This window comes from Aythya ferina (assembly GCF_964211825.1).
Source record: "Aythya ferina genome assembly, chromosome: 1".
In the NCBI taxonomy this organism is placed as follows: Eukaryota; Metazoa; Chordata; class Aves; order Anseriformes; family Anatidae; genus Aythya; species Aythya ferina.
In genome coordinates, this window is record NC_140296.1 from 17,239,396 (window position 1) to 17,264,122 (window position 24,727).

Genomic DNA, 24,727 nt, shown 5'->3' on the forward strand with positions numbered 1-24,727 from the left:
CTGAATTCCCAATTTCTCCTTCTTTGCTTTCATGAGAAAGCCTTCTCAAAACAACAGCAACCAAGTAGGACTTTCTTTGAGAGACGAATGCAGTGATTTATGGTTGGTGAGTAAAACTTTTGGCTAGGATCTTTACTAGGACTAGAGGGAACGGCCTCAAGTTACACCAGGGAGGTTTAGGTTGGAAATTAGGAGACCTTTCTTCTCAGAAAGAGCATTCAGGATTGGAACACGAGGTGGTGGAGTCACCGTCACTGGGAGTGTTTAAGGAAAGTCTGGATGTGGTGCTTAGGGATGTGGTTTAGTGGGTGACATTGGTGGTAGGGGGATGGTTGGACCAGATGATCTTGAAGGTCTTTTCCAACCTTAATGATTCTATGATTCTATCTTGACACATCTACTCTAGCATCTAATTCTCTGCCACAGCTGAAGTTTATGTTGGACAATAGACAATATATACATCATAGAAGACATTGTCTTGTGTAAGGCTATTACATCACCATTCCGCAACACTTGGGACCTGACCATTAAGCAGTGCCTTGGTGTAAAAGTTGGATCCCCAAGCAGAGGGGACATTTCTCCTACCTATGTCTCCAATCCACATCCCCAGTCTGCGCCTTTCAGCACCCTGGACAGTGCCGGGTATCAGCGCCCTGTGCTGCTGAGGCTGCGGGACCCTACGGGACCCTACGGGACCCCGACTGCCTGCCACCCCTCATCCCATCATCTACACCTTTGTTGCAGCCCCTTCCTGATGGTTGACTGCTGGGACAAAAGAATTTGGGGTGTTTCTTAACTCCCTCCAAGAAAACACCATTCATCAAATTATTTACACTTGAGTTTTCTGGTGGAAATCAGACTCTGGCAGTCATGCCAGGACTGTGCCCCTTAAGGGGGTTGGAATGGTTTGGGGAGATTTGCATTCAATTTTCCATGTTGTCTTCACCGTGGAGAAAGACTCCCACACACTGAGGCCTGAAGAGGCTGCATCAGGCTGGAGGAAATAAAACTTCTGTAGCACTTGTCTTCCCTGGGGCAAGAATTTTCCATGCTGGGAAATGCTGTTCTAGTCACATAAACACTTTCCAAATTCCACTTTAAAAAGTGCATTGGCCTATTCACACACTCATTTTTAGTTCACATAGGTAAATTGCAGCAACACTCTACAAACATTCATCCCCATTGTAAAATACCCTCCTGAGACAGGCTGGGGAACTGTGACCTTCCAAGCACTTCAAGAAGAGTAGCTTTTGTTATGTGTTTTAGTGGAAGCTCTGTGAGAGATGGTGTCTCTTTCCAAGCTTGGACAGCTCTAACTATTTCAGGTGGATGTTTGGCCAACACATTCTTAAAAACCTCTGATAGTGCCTTTTGGTATTGGTAGCCCCACATTTCTCAACAGTGTAGCACAGTACTCAACTATACCCTCTGTCAGTTAATCTTCAAGAAAACTGCTTGGAAATCTCCTTTGCTAACATTCAAGCCCATCATTTTTTTTGTGCATGGAAAAGAGTTCATCGTTTTCTTCTTTGATGCTATGTTGTACATATTTGAAGGCTGTTGTACCTCTTAACAATTTCCTCTTTGTAGTGTGGCCCTGTCCCCAGTGAGGTTCCTGGTGCCCTGTGCTGGGGCTGCCCCAAGTCTGGCCTGCTCTGTGGCTGGGGTGGTGAGAAGGCCTCTGGCTTCTAGTCCTCACCCTGCTGCAATGAGAAGCTCCCATCCATCTCTGATGATGGGTAAACCAGGAGAAATAACTCTTCAGCATCTCTTCAGCACACCTTCTCAGTGTTAGCAATCTGTGGCTTAACCTTTTTGTGGAGCCAGTAAGTCTATCCTTATATTTAATAGCTCTTTATAGTTGTGTGGGTTTTTTTCTTCCACAGATTTGTCTAAACATTTTAAAATGTATTTGTACTGTTTTCTTTCAGAACATCTTGTACTTACAAGTTTTACAGTTCAATTTTGCTCATAGAAATGCCTTTCTTCATTTTATATGTCCCTATTTCTTTTGCTGTTTATGTGATGGACTGAGAAACAGCTGGTCCATATGGCCTTACTTGTTACTGCTACCATCCTTTTTTTTTCAGTCATTTTCCCCCCCCAGGTTAAGGAGACCTAGTCTACCTAATTTGTTCTCACTGAAGTTGTCACAGTGTTTTTTTATCATTATTATTGCCCCTCTCTGCAGTATTTCCAACACTGAGCATGGAGCTGATGTGTTCAGGGAGCTCTTTGCAATGATTCCTAGATCCTTCTTGTGTGCCAGTATCTGCCATGCTCATAAATCTGTGTGTTGAAGAGATTTTCTCCTTGGGTGGCCTACTTCACGTTTGTCAATCTGGAACGTCATCTACCATTTTGTTACTCGTCATTTGGTATTGAGACAACACTACATGACATTTATGCCAACAGCAAATTTTTCAATCTTCTTGTTCATCTGCTTTACTTGTAAGCATGTTAAACAATGCATTCCCTTATGGACCTCCTTCCATTATGCAATTTCACTCTTCATTGCTACCTTCTTTCTGTCTTCCAACCAGTTAAAGGGAGAACTTTCCTTTCTACTCCATGACAGTTTAGTTTTGTGTTTTTGTTTTTGTTTTTAATGTATGTATTGATCATTTCTCTTTTTCTGACATGTTCACTGACTCTTTCAGAGTTTAAGAGATACAGAAAGAATGATGTTCCCTTACAGAAGCCTTTCTGATTTTTTTTCACTTATATACCTACAAATGCTATACATTTTCTGTGTTTGTGGGTTCTATTTGTTTTGTTTGATTGTTTTGTTTTGTTTTGTTTTGTTTTGCTAGTTTCTTTGTTTTTCTGTGTTTTTGTTTGCTTGTTTTGTTTTATTTAGTTTTGTTTTCCAACAAGGAAATGAAACTTCCCATTCTGTAACTCCCCACCCATCCTCTATAGTCCTCTTAAAAACTGATATCTCATCTGCCACCTTTTCTTCCTCTGCTACCAGTCTGACATGAGCAATAAATTACACTCCACAGTGACTAGGCAGGCAATTTCATATCTGAGTTTCTTGAAAATCACAGATGAACATCATCTGGTCTTTGTGATATATGACTGCTTATTCTATTGATTTTTGGCCCTTTGGTTGAGACCACTTCTCCAACTCATCACCTTCAGATAAAAGTTATAGTGTGCAACCCCCCCCCAAGCCCTTCCACAGTGAGAACTACTGCAGATAATTAATATACCTTTCCTATATTAAACCTATATTCTCTGAGCACTATCATTCTACATCTATCCTCTGCAGACCCTGCAGTCTCTGTGGCAGGTTTTCTCTTCCTGATATCTTTCAATATTAGCTTTTAATGCACCTGGCCTATTATTTCTCAACATCTATTTCTTGCCCTCCTTATGATTTTGTATTTAATTTCCCTCTCTTCTTTTCAGTCTTTCCAATCTTGATGCAGTTTCTGTGTTTTGAACAGCAGTATTTTCTTTGTAATTCCTTCCTGTGCTTTGTTGACTCTTTGTTTTTTGCCTTCCCATTCCCATAAGGATGTTTTACTCATGGACTTTGGTCACTCTCAAACCGTCATTGTTCAAAAGTAACATTTTGATCCTGGTCCCATGTGCTGGTCATGACTGCCCAAGAAACAACAATTTATGTTGTTTAAAAATGTAGCTTGACTCAGAGCCCAATATGATGCCTCCCCACCAAAGATCTCCATGACCTCTGCTCTTTCTGCATTACAGCCCTGCTGGTCTCCTTTAGCATGCCATATTCTGGTTGAGAACACAGGAATAATTGCACTTTTTCTGTTTAGATTAGAAATGTTAGACTAGAGTGGAGTACTATATTATTTTTGGGGACAGTTAGTTTATTTACCAAAATCTTTCTTTAATGTACGCTGCCACTTCCTTACTGACATCATCTTTGTCCCTCTGTTATTTGTGTTATTACAGTGTCTGACTGGTTGCCTTCTGGTTACCATGTCTCTTACAGGCTGGGTCCAATTTTAATCCAGATGTTCCAGTCTACCCAACTTCATTTTGTAATTGGTAATATTTCCAGAAAAAAAAAAAAAAAAAGAAGCAAAAGTGTGTTTACCTTTTGGCTTGATCTGATACTGGCTAAATCACAGAATCACAGAATTTCTAGGTTGGAAGAGACCTCAAGGTCATCGAGTCCAACCTCCAACCTAACGCTAACAGCCCTCCACTAAACCATATCCCTAAGCTGTACATCTAAGCGTCTTTTGAAGACTTCCAGGGATGGTGACTCCACCACTTCCCTGGGCAGCCTGTTCCAATGCCTCACAACCCTTTCTGTAAAGAAGTTCTTCCTAACATCTAACCTAAAACTCCCCTGGCTCAACTTAAGCCCATTCCCCCTCGTCCTGTCACCAGGCACGTGGGAGAACAGGCCAACCCCCACCTCTCTACAGCCTCCTTTAAGGTATCTGTAAAGAGCGATAAGGTCACCCCTGAGCCTCCTCTTCTCCAGGCTGAACAAGCCCAGCTCCCTCAGCCGCTCCTCGTAGGACTTGTTCTCCAGGCCCCTCACCAGCTTCGTCGCCCTTCTCTGCACCCGCTCAAGCACCTCGATGTCCTTCTTGTAGCGAGGGGCCCAAAACTGAACACAGTACTCGAGGTGCGGCCTCACCAGAGCTGAGTACAGGGGGACGATCACCTCCCTAGCCCTGCTGGTCACGCTGTTCCTAATACAAGCCAGGATGCCGTTGGCCTTCTTGGCCACCTGAGCACACTGCTGGCTCATATTCAGCCGACTGTCCACCATCACTCCCAGGTCCTTCTCTGCCTGGCAGCTCTCCAACCATTCCTCTCCCAGCCTGTAGCTCTGCTTGGGGTTATTGCGCCCCAGGTGCAGGACCCGGCACTTGGCCTTGTTAAACTTCATGCAGTTGACCTCAGCCCATCGGTCCAACCTATCCAGATCCTCCTGCAGAGCTTTCCTACCCTCAAGCAGATCGACACACGCACCTAACTTGGTGTCATCTGCGAACTTACTGAGGGTGCACTCGATGCCCTCGTCCAGATCATCGATGAAGATATTAAAGAGGACCGGCCCCAGCACCGAGCCCTGGGGGACGCCACTAGTGACTGGCCTCCAACTGGACTTGGCTCCATTCACCACGACTCTTTGGGCCCGGCTATCCAGCCAGTTTCTAACCCAACGAAGCGTGCGCCAGTCCAAGCCAAGAGCAGCCAGTTTCTTGAGGAGAATGCTGTGGGAGACGGTGTCAAAAGCCTTGCTGAAGTCAAGGTAGACCACATCCACAGCCTTTCCCTCATCCACCCAGCGCGTCACTCTGTCATAGAAGGAGATCAGGTTCGTCAGGCATGACCTGCCTTTCATAAAGCCATGCTGACTGGGCCTGATCGCCTGCTTCCCCTTCAAGTGCTGCATGATGACTCTCAGGAGGATCTGCTCCATGAGCTTTCCTGGCACTGAGGTCAAACTGACAGGCCTGTAGTTTCCTGGGTCTGCCCTCCGGCCCTTCTTGTAGATGGGCGTCACGTTTGCTAGCCGCCAGTCGATTGGGACCTCCCCCGATAGCCAGGACTGTTGATAAATGATGGACAGTGGCTTGGCCAGCTCCTCTGCCAGTTCCCTCAGTACCCTTGGGTGGATCCCATCTGGCCCCATCGACTTGTGCACATCTAAGTGCCGTAGTAGGTCACCAACCAGTTCTTCATGGATAATGAGGGCCACATCCTGCTCCCCATCCCCTTCCACCAGCTCAGGGTACTGGGTATCCAGAGAACATCCGGTATTGCCGCTAAAGTCTGAGGCAAAGAAGGCATTGAGCACCTCCGCCTTTTCCTCATCTCTTGTAACTAAGTTTCCCCCCGCATCCAGTAAAGGATGGAGATTCTCCTTAGTCCTCCTTTTTGTGTTGATGTATTTATAGAAACGTTTTTTGTTAAATAGTCCTTCATTTGTTGAAATGGCTGTTTGCTGTGTTTCCCACCAGAAATTCATTGATGTCCATCCTGTTCTTCATCAGAGGACACAGTGTGACATGACTTTGCTTCCAGAATATGAGCAGTGTATCTTTGGGGCTGGCTTTTTATGCAGACAAGCTTTCCCCAAGCCAGTAGGGGATTCTTCAGTATTTTCTGTACTTAGGTGAGTACAGCCTCAACAAAGAAAGAGCCAAAATTCACAACCACAGCAGTAAAAGGGAGCATGTGTGACAGGTTCCTGCTTACTGTTCTCATGAGAGAATTTATTTAGCTTCATCATGACATAGAGCTGACTAAACCTCATTGCATAGTTTCAGTTTAATCTTTATGCTGGTCCATAACTGAAAATACAGCTGACATACCCAGAGGTAAGGTTAAGTAGGGAAGAATCCTAAGATGAAGAGAAAAACCTAAGACTTCGTGCTTCCAGTGCTTATTAGCTTCTGAGCTCACTTATATTTATACCATAAAAAAAAAAAAAAATCAAAAAAACTGAGCTAGATTTAAAGTCCTACTAGGACTATAGAATTTAATTCATTACTGAAAAAAATAATAATATTTGTTATTACTTATTCTGTTCATAGGCTAATACTTTTTAGAACCTATTATCTCACATTTATATATAAGACACTCTCTTGGATTATTGTTTCCAATTTTTATGTTCATTACATTTGTTAATATAGTTTAATAAATTTAGGATATAAGATTTCATATAGCAAAATTCTTCTGTTCAAACATGCATTTGAGTACTGTGTTCAGTTTTGGGCCCCTCGCTACAAGAAGGACATCGAGGTACTTGAGCGGGTGCAGAGAAGGGCGACGAAGCTGGTGAGGGGCCTGGAGAACAAGTCCTACGAGGAGCGGCTGAGGGAGCTGGGCTTGTTCAGCCTGGAGAAGAGGAGGCTCAGGGGTGACCTTATTGCTCTCTATGGGTACCTCAAGGGAGGCTGTAGAGAGGTGGGGCTTGGCCTGTTCTCCCACGTGCCTGGTGACAGGACGAGGGGGAATGGGCTTAAGTTGAGCCAGGGGAGTTTTAGGTTAGATGTTAGGAAGAACTTCTTTACTGAAAGGGTTGTGAGGCATTGGAACAGGCTGCCCAGGGAAGTGGTGGAGTCACCATCCCTGGAAGTCTTCAAAAGACGTTTAGATGTAGAGCTGGAAGTCTTCAAAAGACGTTTAGATGTAGAGCTTAGGGATATGGTTTAGTGGGGACTGCTAGCGTTAGGTCAGAGGTTGGACTCGATGATCTTGAGGTCTCTTCCAACCTAGAAATTCTGTGATTCTGTGATTCTGTGATTCTGAGTGGAAGAACTAAAACTAAGTCTGATATATCCCTTCTAGGTGATGCTAAAACAGACTTTTGCAGAGAATCAATGAATGGCTTGGGTTGGAAGGGACCTTGGATATAATTTAGTTCCAAGCCCCCTGCCATTGGCAGGGACACCTTCCACCAGACCAGGTTGCTCAAAGTCCCATACAACCTGGCCTTCAGCGCTTCAGGAATGGGGCATCCACAGCTTCTTTGGGCAAGAGAGCAGATCAGAACTGGAAAAACACAAATGGGCTGGTCCCTGTCTGATGTAAACAGGTTCAGCTCCACCAAAATCCTCTGGGAAAATGGCCAGCAAAACGACCCTAGTGAAACCAGCAGTCACATGCGAAACTGTGTTGCAGGTATTTAAAAAATGATGTCCTCTGCTTTCAGATATGCCAACAGATTTCAGTGGACAAGAAGCTGAAGAGCAGAATGGTCAAACACTGCAGGGAAAAGAGGTACATGTGAAATCCATTCCAGATTATTTATTGCTCAGCATGTTCCATAGTCCTAATTAAAGAATTAGGTCATTCCCACTAGATGCTTTGCTGCGTGCATCTAGGCCAGTCTGTCACAGCAATGTGCAAGAGCAGAGCTGTGCCAAGTGCATGTAGGAAAGTGCAGATTTCAATAAGCACTAGGCAGGATCCTCTCCAGGAGCCCTTCTTCCAGTGCACATCTTTGAGAGAAATTAAGTCCCTTCTAAGAAAGTGAGAGCACCATTAGATATCTGAGTCTGTGTGAACATCCTGACCAACCAACTTGACCTTCATGTCATCTCAATCACACACATTCGAGGACTTTGTAAGCCATGGACAGAGAAGTTGAGGGGTGTAATAGTGCTGTTGAGCATGTACCACTGCCATAAGGACAAAAGATAAAAGCCACTGCCTGGCTCCCAAGCAGGGAGAAGTGGAAGACAAGTTAAACAGCCATTTGAAAGAGAAATGCAGCTCTGGTTTCTCTTCTGGGGACACAAAAGGGGATGTATAAAAAGCCAATAGATGAATGGACTTAAGTAGCACCAGGGGAGGTTTAGATTGGGTCTTAGGAGAAAATTTCTTCACAGAAAGTGTGTTCAGACATTGGAACCGGCTGCCTGGGGAAGGTGGAGTCCCTATCCTGAGAGGTATTCAAGAGATGTGTGGATGTGGTGGTTAGGGACATGGTAATGGTTAGTGGTGGACTTGGTAATGTTGGGTGATGGCTGATCTTGGTGATCTTAAGGGTCTTTTCCAACCAAAAAGATTCTATAATTCCACAAAGTCTCATCTCTGCACTGAGTAAACATCCTTCAGGACCCTTCAGTGCAGGCTGCAGTAAAAGGAAGCATATGTGTTCATTTAGCTAACGGCTGCCAAAGCTGAATTATTATTACTCATCACCCTCATCCACCCGTAGCAGTGAAGGGCTGGCAAGTGCTGGTGCAGTACAGAAAGCACACAGGCACAAACTGACCAGCGCCATTCATTCTGCTTGAACTGATGCTTCCTTACCCTCTCTCACCAAACAGCCCAGCGAGCGCAAGCAGAGATTAGCATTAGCTGATAAGCATAATGGAGCCTGCTTGAAAATGCTGTCATCTCTCTTTAGAAGCTGACAGCTGAACTGTTAAGCTAAGAGGTCAGAGTTGATTGGCTCGAGCACCAGCTGTATATGGCAGGGAAGGATGCCAAAGGCATTTCCAGCCCTGACCTGTGAGAGGCTGATCTGTGGGCAAGCTCTAAGCCCAAGGGGCAAGCCAGCTCAGCTGTGGAAGTGAAGAATGATTTAGGAGCCCCCGCAATGGAATCCCAAAGTGTCAGCAGCTGTCAGTCTTCTTGATCCTTCCTAGCTTCTTGCACCAGTAAAATATAGATAATTACTGTGCAAAGTGCTTCTTGAATTGCAAGAGCCCCTATTGCCTCTGGGACACTGCCAAATGCGGTTGTATAAATAGAACAGTGCTGGACTTGCAATGTAGCAAGGAAGTTATATATGCTCAACTTTTTCTTGGTTTGGTCCAGAGGAAAATTATATGCATGCAGAGGAATGCTGTCTTGACACAGATGAGAATCTTGGTTTTGCTTTTCTTTCTCTTTCCCTTCTTTTTATTTCATCTGCTGAACACACACATGTAGATTTTACACAGTGTGCATTTTTTTCCATGGGTAATTCACTTTTGAGTGAGTGTTTGCAAACTAAAACATGTCAGCAAGAAAACAATGGTTTGTAGTCAAACAATTTAGAAGCAAGTATTGTTCCTCAGCATCACTTGAAGATGAAGATGAAGAGAAAGGAGACTTTCTCTTCAGTCTCCTGCCCTGTGACTCAGAGGTGGTGCACCGTGAGAGTTGCTGGTCAATTCACCCAGGACAGACATTGCCTGACCCGGAGCCTGGGCAACAGAGGAGAAAAGGGGCACAAGCTGCACAGCCTACAGCCAATGCGATATGGACACAGCTGGTTTTCAAGCACGGCATTGGTTGAAACTAGCAGTCCTTACAACTAGGTTGGAGTAAGTCTTACAAGGAGGACTTTGAAATTCATAATTACAACTTGTAGGGCAGCAGAGGATAGACTGTGATGTACTCTGGAGTCATTACTGTCTTGGAACCACAAAATTTGAATGCATGTGGGCTAAATGTCTAACTACTTTCACTAAGGATAGAGAACAACAGGCAATCTGGCTGAGAAGAATCTGGGGAGCATTTGCTGGATTTTTGATATGTTTTTGCTGGAATTTAATTTTCCTTGAGAAAAACAGTCTTGTAAACAACACAGAGGAACCTGTTTTGGCTAAAATCACTTTTGACAGAAGCATTTTGGTAAACCCTATCGAACAATTTTTAAATACCTGGCCAAAGTTTAACATCTTGGTGCCCAACATTTGGTTCCCAAGTTGTTATCCAGGCACCCAAACTGGTGGTCTGATTTTTCCCAAGAGCACATTGAACATCCCGTGCCTCTAGTTGCTGTGGAGTGAAGTGCTGAGAGCTTAGCAATTCTGAATTACCAGGCTCATAGCCAGACTTCTGAAGTCTGAACATCTAAAATTAGAGAGCTAAGGTCTGGTCCAAAGCCCAGTAAAGTGAATGGAAATGCCACTACTGAACTTCTGGTTCTGGGCGAGGCTAATTTGTGTGTACTTAAATACCACAATAAAAAAGTGCCGTATTCAGGTCAGTTCAAGTTCATGAGCAGGCACAGTTTTGCCTGAATTTGGAAGTTTCTGAGGTGGCAGAGAGAGTGCCCTCTTTCAAAGTAGGTGGGGTGGGAGAGGAAGCAGGTTGAGTATAGTGTTGCCTTCACAGTCCTCCCCAGGAGGAACTACTGTGCTGTGTTCATGTCCTATACACAGTACATAAATCTTAGAGCATGTCAAACATTTACGTGTATTTATATATATAATATAGATATAAACTCCAAGAGCATGCATATTATGCAAGCATGCATACTTATTATGCTTGCATAATAAGTACTTTTCATGGTACATCATTCATACCGTGTGATTGACTGTAAAGAAGGGAAGGAAGTCTGCGGCTTAAAATAGTTATGGGTTCATTAAAATGATTTATAGTATGCAAATGTATGTATGTAAAGAATTTATGTACATAAAGATGTAAAGTAATGATACAGAAGGGGAGGAGTGGCTGGCACGCCAGACGGGTGTGCTGTCATTCAGAGAGGTCTGGGCTGGTTGGAGAAACTGGCGGGCAGGAACCTCATGTAGTTCAACCCAGGGAAATGCCACGTCCTGAAGGGGAACAACCCCACATGTGAGGACAAGCTGAGGCCACTCAGTCCTGCAGAGAAGGTCCTTACTGTTCTGGTGGGCACCAGGCTGACCATGAGCCAGCACTGAGCCCTTGCAGCAGAAGGCCTGCAGCCTCCTAGGCTGCATCAGGAAGGGCACTGCCAGCAGGTCCCAGAGAGGTGATCCTTCCCTCTGCTCAGATCTGGTGAGACTCATCTGGAGTGCTGTGCCCGGTGCTGGGCTCCCCAGTACAAGAGAGACCTGGATGTACTGGAGAGAGTCCAGCTAAGGGCCAAGAAGGTGATTCAGGCTCAGAGCATCTGTCATACAAGGAGAGGCTGAGAGAGCTGGGACTGTTCAGCCTGTAAACGAGACGGGTCAGGGGGATCCTATCAACATCTATAAATACCTGAAGGGGTGTGTAAAGGGGACAGAGTCAGGCTCTCTTTGGTGGTGCCCAGTGGCAGGAAAAGAGGCAGTGGGCACAAACTGGAACACTGGAGATACTACATCTGGGCTTAAGAGAACACTTTTTTACAGTTGGGGTGGATGAGCACTGGAATAGGCTGCTCAGAGAGCAACTCCTAAGTATAATTTAAGTATGTGTTTTGCCTGAAATAATTACACCAACAAACTAAAGGCAAATCAGCATTAGTCCAGAAGTGCCCCAGTGTTCTCAATCTCCCTTAGGCTGCAAAGAGCTGGTAACAGAAACCAGGGGGACACAGAGCCACCTCTCTCCTCTCAGGCATCTTTGGCAAGCAGGAAGATAATGGAGGGAGTTTGAGACTCCAGTGGCACACCAAGCACCCACATTAGGGTCCCTCAAACTGGGGAATTTGCCCTGGTCTCATGTGCCTAGGGACCAGCACAGTGCCGTAACATCAGGGCATCCAGCTCTGTTACTGATGATCGAATTTACATTTTCTTCAGTTTTAGGCCAATGACAGAACTTAATGTAGGGAAATGACCTTTTCTCATTGAAAATTTGCTTTAAAACTAGAAATGCCTGAAAACAGAAATAGTTGGACTAGTATTCGCCTTTCCAACATGTGGTTTGGAGTGTTTAACTTTATTCTTGTTAAAGGTAGAGACTGATGACTAAAAGTTGTGACTGCCCCAAACTCTCAAGGACTTTCTTCCTACCTGAAAATGGCCAGGTTCACCCTGAGCTGTGACTGTCCCAGCCACTGTTGTTTCAGCCAGGGAACCAAACACTTCAATTTCTTCATTGCTAGTCTGTGATGAGCCCAAATGTGCTCACAACATCACTCTCCTTGGCAAATGACCATGTACTGGCTAAAAAGCCTCAGTCCTCCAGGTGGGACATGGGCGCAGTGGTGAGGCCCCTATTGAAAGCTGTGACGCATGGGAGAACCTGAAGATCTATTTTTAAACCTCAAGGAAGGTCTGATAATGCTGGCTGAAGATGCAGCATTCAGCTGAAGTAAGGAGTCACAGCCTGTGAAAGATGAGAGTCTTTGATATTGAATTATCAAGTATTCACCATATTTAAAAATAGATTTTTCCATGTCCTTCGCCAGCCACTGCTGCGTGCCACAACCAAGCCTATGCACACAAGCAGACCGTGTAAATTAGAGAAATTATAGCAGGATCTGGTGCAAGGTGGGTCACAGAGACAGGCTGTGAATTCATTTCAATGTCTCAGTTTTCTCACAGAAAATTTGTCATCCCAAGAAATGTTGGAAGGAGGTTTGTTAAACCATAGCCACAGCCAGGAGGAAACAAGGGTTGATTTTTCTCATTGCACCAGCAATGAGTAGAAAGAATAGAGTAGGGTAGAACAGAATAGAGTAGGGTAGGGTAGGGTAGAGTAGAGTAGAGTAGAGTAGAGTAGAGTAGAGTAGAGTAGAGTAGAGTAGAGTAGAGTAGAGTAGAGTAGAGTAGAGTAGAGTAGAGTAGAGTAGAGTAGAAGAATAGAATAGAATAGAATAGAATAGAATAGAATAGAATAGAATAGAATAGAATAGAATAGAATAGAATAGAATAGAATAGAATAGAATAGAATAGAATAGAATAGAATAGAATAAACAGGTTTTTTTTGTTGTTGTGGGGCCCAGAACTGCACACAGTGTTCAAGGTGAGGCCACACAAACAGTAAATAAAGTGAAGAATCACCTCTTTTGACCAGCTGGTCAGAAGGTGAAGAAGCATCTGCTTGTAGAAGAAGCTCAGTCTCTGAAGCCATTAAAACAACAAGGGGGATTGCATAAGGGGAGCTTAACCACTGATTTCAGTCAATGACTTTAGCTGTTTACAACTGATTTTAGCCACCGATTTTAACCACTGATTTCGCAGGGACTGCAGGACATTGGGCTCTTCAAGCTGGCTGCAGATTTTTTAGCAGGCGCCAACAGCTCGGCAGGCAGGCAGCAGGCAGGCTGTGCCCCCATGCCTGGCATGGCGCGGTGGCCCCCAGGGACCGCCACTCCCTTGCAGCAGCACCGCGGCATCAGCTCCTCTCCACAGGCACGGCTCCAAGCATAGCTTGGCCAAAAATAGGACCCTGGGAATCCCCATCCAAAACCCAGCTTCAGAAAATGCAATTATCTGAAAATGTCCCCATGAGACAGAGAGTCTCTTTGAAGTTGACATCCACAGCATAGGTTGTGTAAGTCACTCTGGACATAAAAGTTGCTGGAACAGCTGGAATCAGCTCATTCATGTGGCTAAACGTCAGTTAACCTGCAGCACTGGCACTGTTACTCTACAGACATTTTTGATAAAGTACAAATAAAAATCTGGGTGGGAGGAACAAGCGAACTGCCAGACCTCGTGATGTACCATGCTGCACCTATCAGGTTTTCCAGTGAACAGCTGTCAGACCAGGAAAGCTACAAAATAATGGGTTTACATGTTCTTTATTTAAGTGAAACAAGAGCAAGCGAAAACAGAAGTTTCACATTCCTGTCTGCTAAGCAAGCCTGTGCCTTTTATACCGGCTAACACAGACGGATCCATTGCATGCTGCAGGTTTATACCCTACCCTGACGCCAAAGAAGCCAGCACCGTGGGCAGAGGGGTACAGCATTCACATGGCCACTGGGGGAGAGCCACATAGGACATTTCCTAAGGATCGTGCATTTTACAGTTGGATCACTGCAGAATAAAATAATTACACCATCATAGACCCATTACAAACATTAGCACAGGCAACAGAGATGAGAGAGTAAAAAAATATTCACGGCATCCCAAACTGACCAAAAGCTGATCACAGAGGTGTGTGGTGGGTGTCACTGGTGTCTGCAGACACAGGCTTAGACCAGCCCTGAGAGTTTCTGATTGTCTTTTACTCCTGATAAGACTTCACCAGGAGCCACATGAGCAACACAGTAATGAGGACGATCATGAAGTTGAGGAAAAGTTCTTGTGTGGATCTCTCCATTTTCAGGGATGTTCAGGGGTGGGCAGAGGTCAGCAGGCAGAGCAAAGGGAAGCCTTCGGGGACTTATCTGGGAGTGTCCTTGAGCTCAGCCTTCAGGTCACAGGCTCTTTTAAGGAAAAAAACATGTATATATGTGAAGAACAGATGTATGAAGGCAGGAAGCTCAGCAGAGCTGTATATATTGGTATGAATAAATGTTCCTGTGCCTAGAAGTTAGTAAGCACTGTGAATGCTATGAAGTACAAGCTATCTCGAGAAGCTTATCACCTTCTTTGATTTCCAGCATTCGACAAGAAAGTCTCTCAGTGCTACCCCAAAACACATCTCACAGGGGTGAGCAGCCCCTGGAAAGTCACTCTGCTTTGTGCATTTTGTAATGAATAATGCCAAAACCCCATTTATTATTTGAACTGATATACACTATAAATATAGTACTGTTTAACATTCTCTAAATTCCTATATTTGTTTGCATATTTTATTTTTTTTAAGAAAATAATTGAAACTGTTCTCCTATAAAGAAAGGGTAATAAATCTCTAGGATTTTTACCCCAGTCACTTTTCCAACATTTCTCAAGTAATCTTTGCTGTAAATAAAATTTTGCACAGAAATACTACAGCTTGAGAAAAATGAATTTTAGCCTCTTCTGTAAAAGTTAGAAGAAAAAGCAATGAATTATTTACAGTATCACTAAAAGTACAAGGAGAACCTAAGGTTAAATGTTCTCATTTCTAAAGAACTTCTTAGATTTTATAAGTAAATCCTATGGATGAAATAGGATTTTTGCAAGCATCTTCTGAATTTCCTGCACTTTCAAGCTGTTATAGGTATTTTACTTCCAGAAATCCTGTCTCTTACTTCCAGAAATCCTACTTCCAAAAATCCCAGTCAAAGTCATATTCAAAAACTCTTTTGTTGGTTATTCTTTTCAATTACTTCATCACAGCAAGTTTTGATTTTTGTATGTTCTTGAAGTTCATTCAGAGAAATTAGAATACTTCATCAGGAATGACATACACTAATCCCATCGTTACGCCAGGTAAATAAAATAAAAACCTTTAAACAAATGAGACATAATCTCTAGACAAACCAAGAATTTCAGCCACACAACCAAAATCTTAGAAGAGAAGCTAGACTGGGCTGTAACATCTACAGAGCAAACAAGAGAAGCCTTGGGACCATACCAGAGTGAAGACAGAGGGTTTAAATAGAAACTGCTTTAGTTTGCAGATTAAATATTAAAAGCCTAGTGCATGCAGTTAACAAAATTCCTCCATTCCCAGGCTGTTTTGCCAGCCTCCCGTGTCCTTGGGAAAGAGAAAAATCTGACCTAATAAGTAAGCCAAGGTTGTTGTTGTTGTTGTTGTTTTTTACCTTAAGAAGGTAAATGGAGCCCAGCGGTTCTGCCTCTGGGGCTTTGGGTCACTGCAGATATAATTTTCCTCTCAGCTTCTGCCTATCTCCAACTCGGTCTGGATGCCCCGTCCCTCTGTGGGAACTAAAGTAGTCTGAGGGAGGAGAGCAACAAGTGCATTGGCAACCAAGGTGCTGACATCACCCCCAAAATATTTTGAAAGGGCTAAGCTGGGCTGCAGGACTTGGTTAAGGCTTTTTCTGCTCTGGGGTCCACGGGCTGATTTACTCGCGTTAGTTCTCCTGGAGAGAGCAGGGCTATGGGCAACCCTTCGGAGGCAATGCGACTTTACAGGGTGATTCTTGGGGCCCGTTGGTGTCTTCACACCCAACGTGGGGAAAAGAGAAGGAAAGAAGGATCCACTCGCAGAAACCTGTGTGTTGATTTCAGCTTCTCTAAAGATCATTTCCAATTGCCCACACAGTTAACTTCTTACGTACTGTACGGATGCTGCTCTCCTGCTTACAACTGCATACTATCCTTATCGTCCAACAGCTTCTCATATGCATACACTTTTAAAATAAGGTGAAGAAGGACAAAACATGCTTTGCATTTAAATGCAGTGTAAGGAAATCCATGAGCATTTGCTGAATAGAAAAGTTTGGTACAAGGAAGTTTGAATAACAATGTCCTTTGCTTTAGAATCCGCACTCACCTGCATGCTCCTCCCTCATCCATTTCCCATGCTGGTATTAATGCTCCAGATTCTGGAGCAGACAGAGAAGTATTTCTGCTGCCCTGCAGCATTTCTTCCCAGAAGGCACACCACTTTGCAGCCCAGATAGCTGGAATCCCCACATAACCTTATCTTTGCCCACGGCACCGCTAGAGCTTGTAGTAGATGCAAACAAAAGGAAATGGCAATTTGTTCCCTTTAAACCAATACAGATGACAGGGTATCTCACCAGGGTGGGCTAGACTGAGTCAGGAGCAGAGTGCAGCCTTGTGCTGCCACAGGTCTCCCTGGGCCGAGTGCTCGGAGCCTTTCTCTCAGATAAATAACACGAGTACCTCCAGAGAGGGGTCAGCTTCTGCTGCTGGCTGGGCAGGAGGATCCCGGTCAAGTCAAAGTGTGTAAAGCTAGCCTCAAAGTTGGCCCTCATCCTCATTGCCAAGCCCCCCCCCCCCCCCCCCGGTATACAGTATGGAGATTATCTCCTGATTCTGATGCCTTTTGTGTGTTTACGCATGGGAGTATCAAGGCTGGCTGGGAGGGTCCCATTGCCTGGGTTCACCCATCCCCTTGCACCTTGCACGTCACCGTGATGCCCCAGTGAGGGAGCCTGGCTGGCTGGAAACCAATCCCAAGAAAAATAAACCAAAACAAATAGTTGTGGGTGGCTGGGGGGAGTGGAGGGGAGGGTGGCTTGGTGTTTGCTGGGTGAGCTCCCTAAATAGCATCTCCACATGATCACTGGAGGCAGGAGGTGGACAAGTACCATGGAAACCTTCCCTCTTGTTGGCTTGGCTGCCTTTCTACTGCCCTCTTAGACATCCAAGCAGCAGGGCTGTAAAAGCCAACACGCTGAGTGGGAGTCCTATGCTAAAATATGCAGAGGAAGGAGCTTAACCCATTCTTTGTTCAGGTCTTAGATTTCTATGTAGGTTTGCAAGGCCCTATAGTGATATGTGCTGGGCTGGGCTGAGCCACCACATCCTGATTTCTTAGGGAAGGCTTGAGCAAATTTGATTTCCTCATTTTGCTGGTGTCCTGTGGGATGGGATTTGGGAAATCCAGGTTCAAAATGCCCAAAGTAAGCAGGAACATCTGGTCTCCGCATGTTCTCCCAGCACTCCCTTCATCTCAGACTTCATCCACAATAGCTAGATATGAAATGTAGCAAAGCAAATATAAAACGGTCTTTGCCTGAATATCTTCAGATAATGTCTTTGACTGAATATCTTCAAATGTTTAGGATTTGGCTTATTAGGACTTCCAGACTGGCTCTACAGACAGGGTTGGGTTTATAGCTCCCTCACTGCTCATACTGTGTGAAGGGTGTCCCTTCAATACGAGGGCCTGTCCCTGCTGCTGTGATAGTTCATTGGGTGAATAGTCCTAGACCAGAGAACTTGTTCATAGTCAAGTTTCTCTACACAACATCCTCAATATTTCTAACATTGCAAAAATGAAATGGCAAGCTCAAATATTCCATATAGCTGAGAAATTAACTTTCTTCAACCTATCAGCAACTTGGAGGCAGCTCATTTGCTAAAACTGAGACCCTACTAGCTAGGAAATACTTTCTGATGGACAAAGCTAGTCCCTAGCAGCTTTAGAAGAGCCAGACTAGTATGTTACACATACTTTTGAAGCCATCAGACAGAATGCTCCTATATACATACAGATATACACGCATACATATGTATTTCGCAAAGACTTGTGAGAAAAAAGCATGACACTGAATAAGGGTTACCAATAAACACACCTGAGCTGTGGGGCCTGCCTGGATGTTGTCTGTAAACCCAGCCAGTGCCTGGAACATCTGACTCCAATACGCTGTGGATTAGACTCTGTAGTTGCCAGAGGCTGACTCTTCTGAACCATCCCCAAATCCATAACCTTGCTATTTACAAACAAAGAGCCCAAAAGCTTTAATGGTCATATCTTTAAAAGGATGTTTTATTTAGTAAAGTTATGTAATACTGATAAGGAAAGCAGAAAGCAGGGAAAAAAAAAAAAAAAAAAAAAAAAAAAAAAAAAAAGAGAGAGAACGAATTAAATGGCTTTACTTTAAATGCTACCCTAGAGGTTTAGATACCGTGCTAAATATTTTTCTTGTCACTTTTATTTTCCTTCTTTTTCTGACAGATCTGGTTCTCAACTTTCACATGCCCTGTGCCAAAGCTCCCTCTTCATGCCTCACATACTCAAACTTAAGGCTCTGGTCTATATTTAAAGTTGCTGTGACTATCTCAAGTTCTTCCTAGCCCACTAATCAAGTAGCACATAATCTTTCAAAACCATTCTTATATAATCAGAGCAGATTGTGTTCATTTTGGTTCTCATCATTACCTTTTTCACTACATGCAACATGTGTATATATTAAATCTACTAATAATCAGTTCACTTTTAAATTGGCACCTACTCTTTCTTGTAATCATGAGCATTTTCTTAGAAGACCCACTCAAAACACTGATATCTGACTCTGTATGAAACTGAGTTTGCAGCAGCATACTGCACTTGTAATCACAGCATGTATTTCATACATAACTATCATGTTATTTATGTAACTTTCATGGGACCTGAGAATACGCATCACTTAAGTCTGGTCAGCAGATAGCCCACATACATATCTTAAATCTGCTGATTTACAGTACTTCTAACTGGGCACCACCAATGCAAAAAGCTACTGGGCAGAAGACATACGAAGGAGTCTGGATATTGCCACATCTCACTTTTAGGGTCCTGGCTGAATTCACAACACCCACCACAGCGTCCTGCCACAGTGCTGGGCAGGTGCAGGACCCACAGCAGAGACTCCTGCAGAAGTGGTCACCAGAGGCTCCCTTAATAGAGTCAGTGAAGGAAAAACACACACTATGTAGGTGCAGGCTGTCTGCGTTCTGTAGAAGTCTGCCATAGGGTGAGCATCCCTGAATTCCACAGATAGCACTGACTACCTCTGAAGGGAGCTTTGGGAGAACAGGAAGCATGAACCTAGCTAAAAGGCAGAGGTCTAAAAATTGAATGCATTGACATTGTTGAGCTCCTTCCTCAATGCAAGGAGTAAGACTTTACATCCTCCAAAGCCAATGGCACACCATGTTCCTGTCCTGAGATCCCACATATTATTCATATCTAGAGTTGCCTATCCCGCAGATGAGGAGAGTCTGACAGACATTACTGTGTCTGTGTGACATGTACATTATCACCAGTGTGCCTTTTTCAGATTGCTGAAGCATAAAACAGATCCTAAATTGGGCAGGAACATCAGATCAGCAGAAAGAAAGGGGAAATCATTAGATGTCTGGAGTACCCAGTCACAAAAGGATTACCAACTACCTTTGCATCCATCTCAGTCACAGGCACATATGGGAGGTAGAAATCTGGATGCATTTCTTTTCTCCCTACAGGCAGATGGGCAAAAGACTGCACAGCCCTGTGAGCAGGATGCAGAGAGCTAACTGCCACTGCAGGTCATTCAGTTCCTAGGGAACTTCACTGATGAAAAATATAAGTCCATCCGGACAGTGTCTCCAGGATGAGATGTCAGCCCTGTGAGACCATCAGAATTTATGTTTTGGGCATGGTGAGAGTAAGTGCTCCATATTGTTGATGTTTGCAGCTCACCAATCTTGTCCTTCTGGAAATCACTGAAAATGTCCATAGAACTTTCACATTTTAATGATCACAACACTCTCTCTCACAGTCATTCATTCATGTTGAGCTTTGCTTCATGCAGGCTAGTTAGCAAGGCCGAACCTCAATGGGAACACAACAGGGAATCATCACAATTTTTTGGTGTCTGGTGAGTGGGATTAACCGCTTCTAAGTTGAAATATCACACTGCAGTCAGCGGGGAGAAACAGTACTCCAATTGGCAATTCATTTCACATAATATAGATATTTACAGTGGCGTGCAAGGTATTTAGCTGTTATATCTCCACAGTTACGTGGGAAGAATATGAACTGAGAAGTCCAAGATAACAAGGCAAAATGTTTTAGAGAAGATTGAAATAGCCAAAGTGTGGGTCACTTCACATACACATTTATAATTGCTGCCAGATCACAGTCTCTTGTTCTCTGTCAGATTTTATTTATTTTTAGACTTGTTATTATATTTCATTAAGTTTAATGTTTTCATTTTGAGCTTTATTATTTCTAGACTTCTTTTCACAATAAGCCATGAGACAGAAAACATTCCTTTGTTATTTCAATCCAACATTTCCAACTGGATAGAAGCTGCAGTACTATGAGCCAAGTTACAAACCCACACGGTAACACAGTGAGACCAGGTCGGTGGTTTGGACCCACAGAAAGTCACAGGCAGCCCTGAACACAATGGGGAAAGAGGACGACTTAAAATTGCTTCTAAGGCAACACCAAAGAAAGGTAAGGCAAGAAGGATGAAAGAGTGGGAGGCCTCAGTTTTAGTCTGTTATAGCTTGCTGTCTTCAAGCTGCTTTAAATGTCAGGCCAAGAGTGATGAAAACTCCAGTTCACCTGCAATAGCAATGACCTAGTCACCTCTAGGACAATCAGGACAGTGAATAACATTTAGTGAATATCAGAGGTGAAATAATGTGGAAATGCTGTAGAAAGCTTAGCCAAAATGGTTGTATTTTACCTCTCAGCTTGAATACACTCACACTTGCTCAGAATAGAGCCATGTTGTAGGACACAGCCTTTGTTTTTCACTAGGTTTTAAAGAAAAATGTTGAAAGGCAACTTCTCCTGTGATGCTAAGCATCAGACCTTGCAGATAATGAATTTCTCCTGGAAGGTAACTGAAAGCTTTCAGGGGATTCAGGACTGTGCTCTGGGACATGCTCTCACTGCACTCCCTTGCCCAGCCAGCATTGGCTGAAGCTATGGAGAGGCTTTTGAGCTTAACTTTCTGCAAAGCTAATTCCAGCAACCAGGGTCAAGGTCACAGCGAAGTAGGTTACCGTGGCCACTCTCCTCCACAGTGTTAGAGCTTAAAACATGCTGCTGGCTGGAGCTGAAGCCCCAACAGGCAGGTGCAGGATCAATCCCTGTGGCTGCAGGCCCCACACCAGCAACATCTTCAGGGGCAGAATGGTTCTGGTAACTGCCAGTTCAGTAAAAGTTTCTTACTGCAATGGATGCAATCTCCAGGTTGTATGTTTGAACTGGCAGACTTCCACCCACAAATACAGAGCACTAGGGGAGCAGAAAAATAATCTAGTCGGCATTTGTTCTGAGGAAAAACAACCTGAAATGTAGCAGATGAATGCATGAGAGGCATTGATATCAGAATCTGTACTGGAAGGAGAATGTGTGAAAATATAATCAGTTTTGTTTTCTGAACTGATTTCTGCTCACAGGTGGTGAAGGAAAATCTTCGGTGCAGCAGGGTCAGAGGCACAGGCAGAGAAGAGCAGCTTTCTGTACGCAGACTTTGAGGCTTGAACAAACTTCACATGCCTGGCAGAGAGAAGACCGGAGTGGTTACTGCAGTCTCAGACTAAGAAAATCAGCAGGTCTTCCCAGCTGCACAGCGTATAGCGTTCAGTCTGGGAGGTCTATAGTATTGCTAGTGGCAAGCAGTGTGAAGACACCCTTAATGTCAGCCTTTCCTGACCTGCTAACCTAACACATCGTAGGGTTTCACAAACATCTTTTGGAGCTGGTAGCCAACATCTTTTGGTCTTCACGAAAAGCTCTTTGAGGTTAATGGACATCTGTCTACTCTTGTCAGTGGGCCTTGCATGAGAACTTTACACCAGGATGCTTCCTTGGGACGAGTATGATACACTGATACACTGATAAAGTAAAGAAGTACTTCCCTATAACTCATGTTTGCTTATGGTATCACATTAAGGGAATACTTTGAGTGAAACTTTACAGTGCTCTTATATCAAGACTGACTGATGCCTCTGTTGGTATTAAAGTAGTGAAAGTCTCCAGCAACAGGTCCAGCCACCCTGGCACAGGAATGGACACAAGGCAGAAAGGGAGGCTGTGCTGTATAAGCACAGGCAGGGTGCTTATCTCAGTGACAGCAGGGCAGGTTACTGTGAGCTTATTTCTGAGTAGGATATGAGGTACTGCCGATGTCCAGCAGGTTCTCCCTTCACCCTACCCCAGAGTGAGGTGTCTGTGTGCCCACAGCTTGATTTAGTTCTCTTACATGAAAAGAAGTGAGTCTTTAATAAACTATGTCCTGGCACTGCATAGAAATATATTGTTTATCTCTGTGAACAACCATATCAGCACTACTGCTATGTGAAAAGCTCTCAGCTCGAGCTGATACAGCTGTCGTGTGAGTTCTTAAATCTCCAGAGTCATTTATAAGGCAGCCTGTAAACAGTCCCTGTGAGGAAGGTTTGCCTTTAGTTACTAGGTAGCCACCAGCCCTTGTTCCAACACACCCTGGTGCCTTCGGCCTGCAGTGTTTGTGCAGCTCTGTAGGGCTGTGGGTGGATGAACCTGCTGCTGAAGGCTCACAGCCTAGCTCTGCCCCAGCGTGCAAGCCTGCATGGATGCCCTTAACCCAAAGCGGTGCTTGCTCCTTCTCTGTGGGAGAAGATGCTTCGTATTTGCCACAGAACAAAACAGATGTTATAGAGAAGGTGCTGCATTTCAGGAAGGCAGAATTATTTCTCCTCAGATGGATGATATCTTGCCCAAATCCACATAGCTAAGCTGCAGCAGCTGCAGAGAAGTGGGAACCATTTCTTGGTGGCTATAAAGGCATGTAATGGGGTATGCCTAGGTGGGGTGCTGGGGGCTGTCCTGAAGGACAGGGGCTGCTGGAGAGGTAGCACAGCATTGAATACACCATCCAAAAGGAGTGGAGTCTGGGGGTATTCCCTCCGTGTACTCCTGGGAAACCTCAGGCAGCCCCACCTGAGTCCAACAAAGCAAAACCTCTGAAATTTCAGCTAAACCCTAGCAAAACTGGGCCCTTAAATAACTTTGGGCAGCCAAATACAGAACAAGTTCTGGGTGACACTCTGCCTGTTAGCATGAGCTTTCATTTCCTCCCATTCTCACCACTTCACAAACACCAACAGTGAACTCTTGGACTGAACTGTGTGGTTTAGTTAGATGAGAAAAAGAAAAAAGAAAGAAACAGCACCACGGTGGGATGTCATTCCCTCAGCTAGAAGATCATCAGGAAGATCATCTAGCCAGCAGTGGGCAGTTTATATAATACAACATCCACCATGAGAAGACAGAGCCCAAACCTAAGTACCTGGGAAGGAAACCGTGATCTTCCCTAGGGGCACTCAGAGCAGTGGGCAAACAGAGCCAGCAAGCTGAAACCCTAACCCGCATTCCACTGGGGGGAATAAAATACCAGATAGAAAGCGCCTGCCCTGCTTCTGCATTTGTAAAGCTCAGAGGTGGAAGCAGCATATTTCCAGCCAGGAAGTACTGCAAGAAAACATGAGGGGCTGCAAAGAGGATACGTACGGATGAGCTCCAGGGCCAGCCCTCAAACCACAGAGACTAGGCTGGATATCTGTATTAGAATCAAGAATATTGTTGAATTTAAGCAAAAAAAATGAAGCTTATCTCTGTAAATGTTTCATAATATGAGCCACGATGTGACTGCAGTTCAGCAGTTATTGATTAGAAACTGTTTTTTACAGTAGTTTGAGTTTCTGGATGCTGTAGACAAGACCCTTGAGTTAGTCAGGAGATGCCTGAGACAGGGGCAATACCACAAATCTTTTGCAAGGTGTAGTGCACTCTAATAATGTAAATGGAAGTAATGAGTATATAAAGTGCCACTGAATGGTGGCTAAAATATGTTTCTGCTGGCTCACCACATTCATAAAGACCCTCTGCAGAGAGATGCTGATATTTACATTTCTATTTTATTTATTAAGCCAAACACAAGGCCAATATAAACTAGCCTCACTCCAGTGAGAAAAGTCATGATCCTCATCTTAAAATATTTTATTCTGTGAACTAAAACCAAGTGAGAGACAACCCTCAGTACAAACAGTATTGTTTTCATGATTTCAAGGCAGTCAGAGGAGTGCTGGAGTGATTAATGCAGTGTTTGTGTTATTTAGTTTTCAAATTGCACACATCCACCATTCCAGCTATAGGCTGAATTTGGTTTGCATAACAGCATCAAGTAACCATAGCAACCCAAATAAGTGGTTGATTCCTGAGAAAAGTATGAAATAAGATAGCAAACGTGACCTTAATTTAAGTAGTCATGGCCTAATCAGCTTTCCTTCCTACCTAGGGGTGTTTG

The 24,727-nt window shown here is 44.1% G+C and overlaps 1 protein-coding gene across 5 annotated transcripts; it reads right to left on the reverse strand.

Annotated features, from left to right (window-relative positions):
• Window positions 1–13,872: 13,872 nt before the first annotated feature.
• Window positions 13,873–16,878, reverse strand: SLN (sarcolipin). Of its 5 annotated transcripts, none has more exons than XR_014694712.1 (3): window positions 16,480–16,878; window positions 15,741–15,918; window positions 13,873–14,518 (listed from the first exon to the last, which is right to left on the reverse strand). XR_014694712.1 is itself a non-coding variant. In XM_084525045.1 (2 exons), exon 2 carries the CDS (start codon window positions 14,410–14,412, stop codon window positions 14,317–14,319), a length of 96 nt encoding a protein of 31 aa, XP_084381171.1. In that variant the 5' UTR covers window positions 14,413–14,518; window positions 16,480–16,776; the 3' UTR covers window positions 13,873–14,316. The 5 variants fall into 5 exon arrangements, 3 of the variants coding, with proteins under 3 accessions (XP_084381171.1, XP_084381169.1, XP_084381170.1); XR_014694713.1 differs by having other exon boundaries at window positions 15,785–15,918; window positions 16,480–16,816; XM_084525045.1 differs by lacking the exon at window positions 15,741–15,918 and having other exon boundaries at window positions 16,480–16,776.
• Window positions 16,879–24,727: the final 7,849 nt, after the last annotated feature.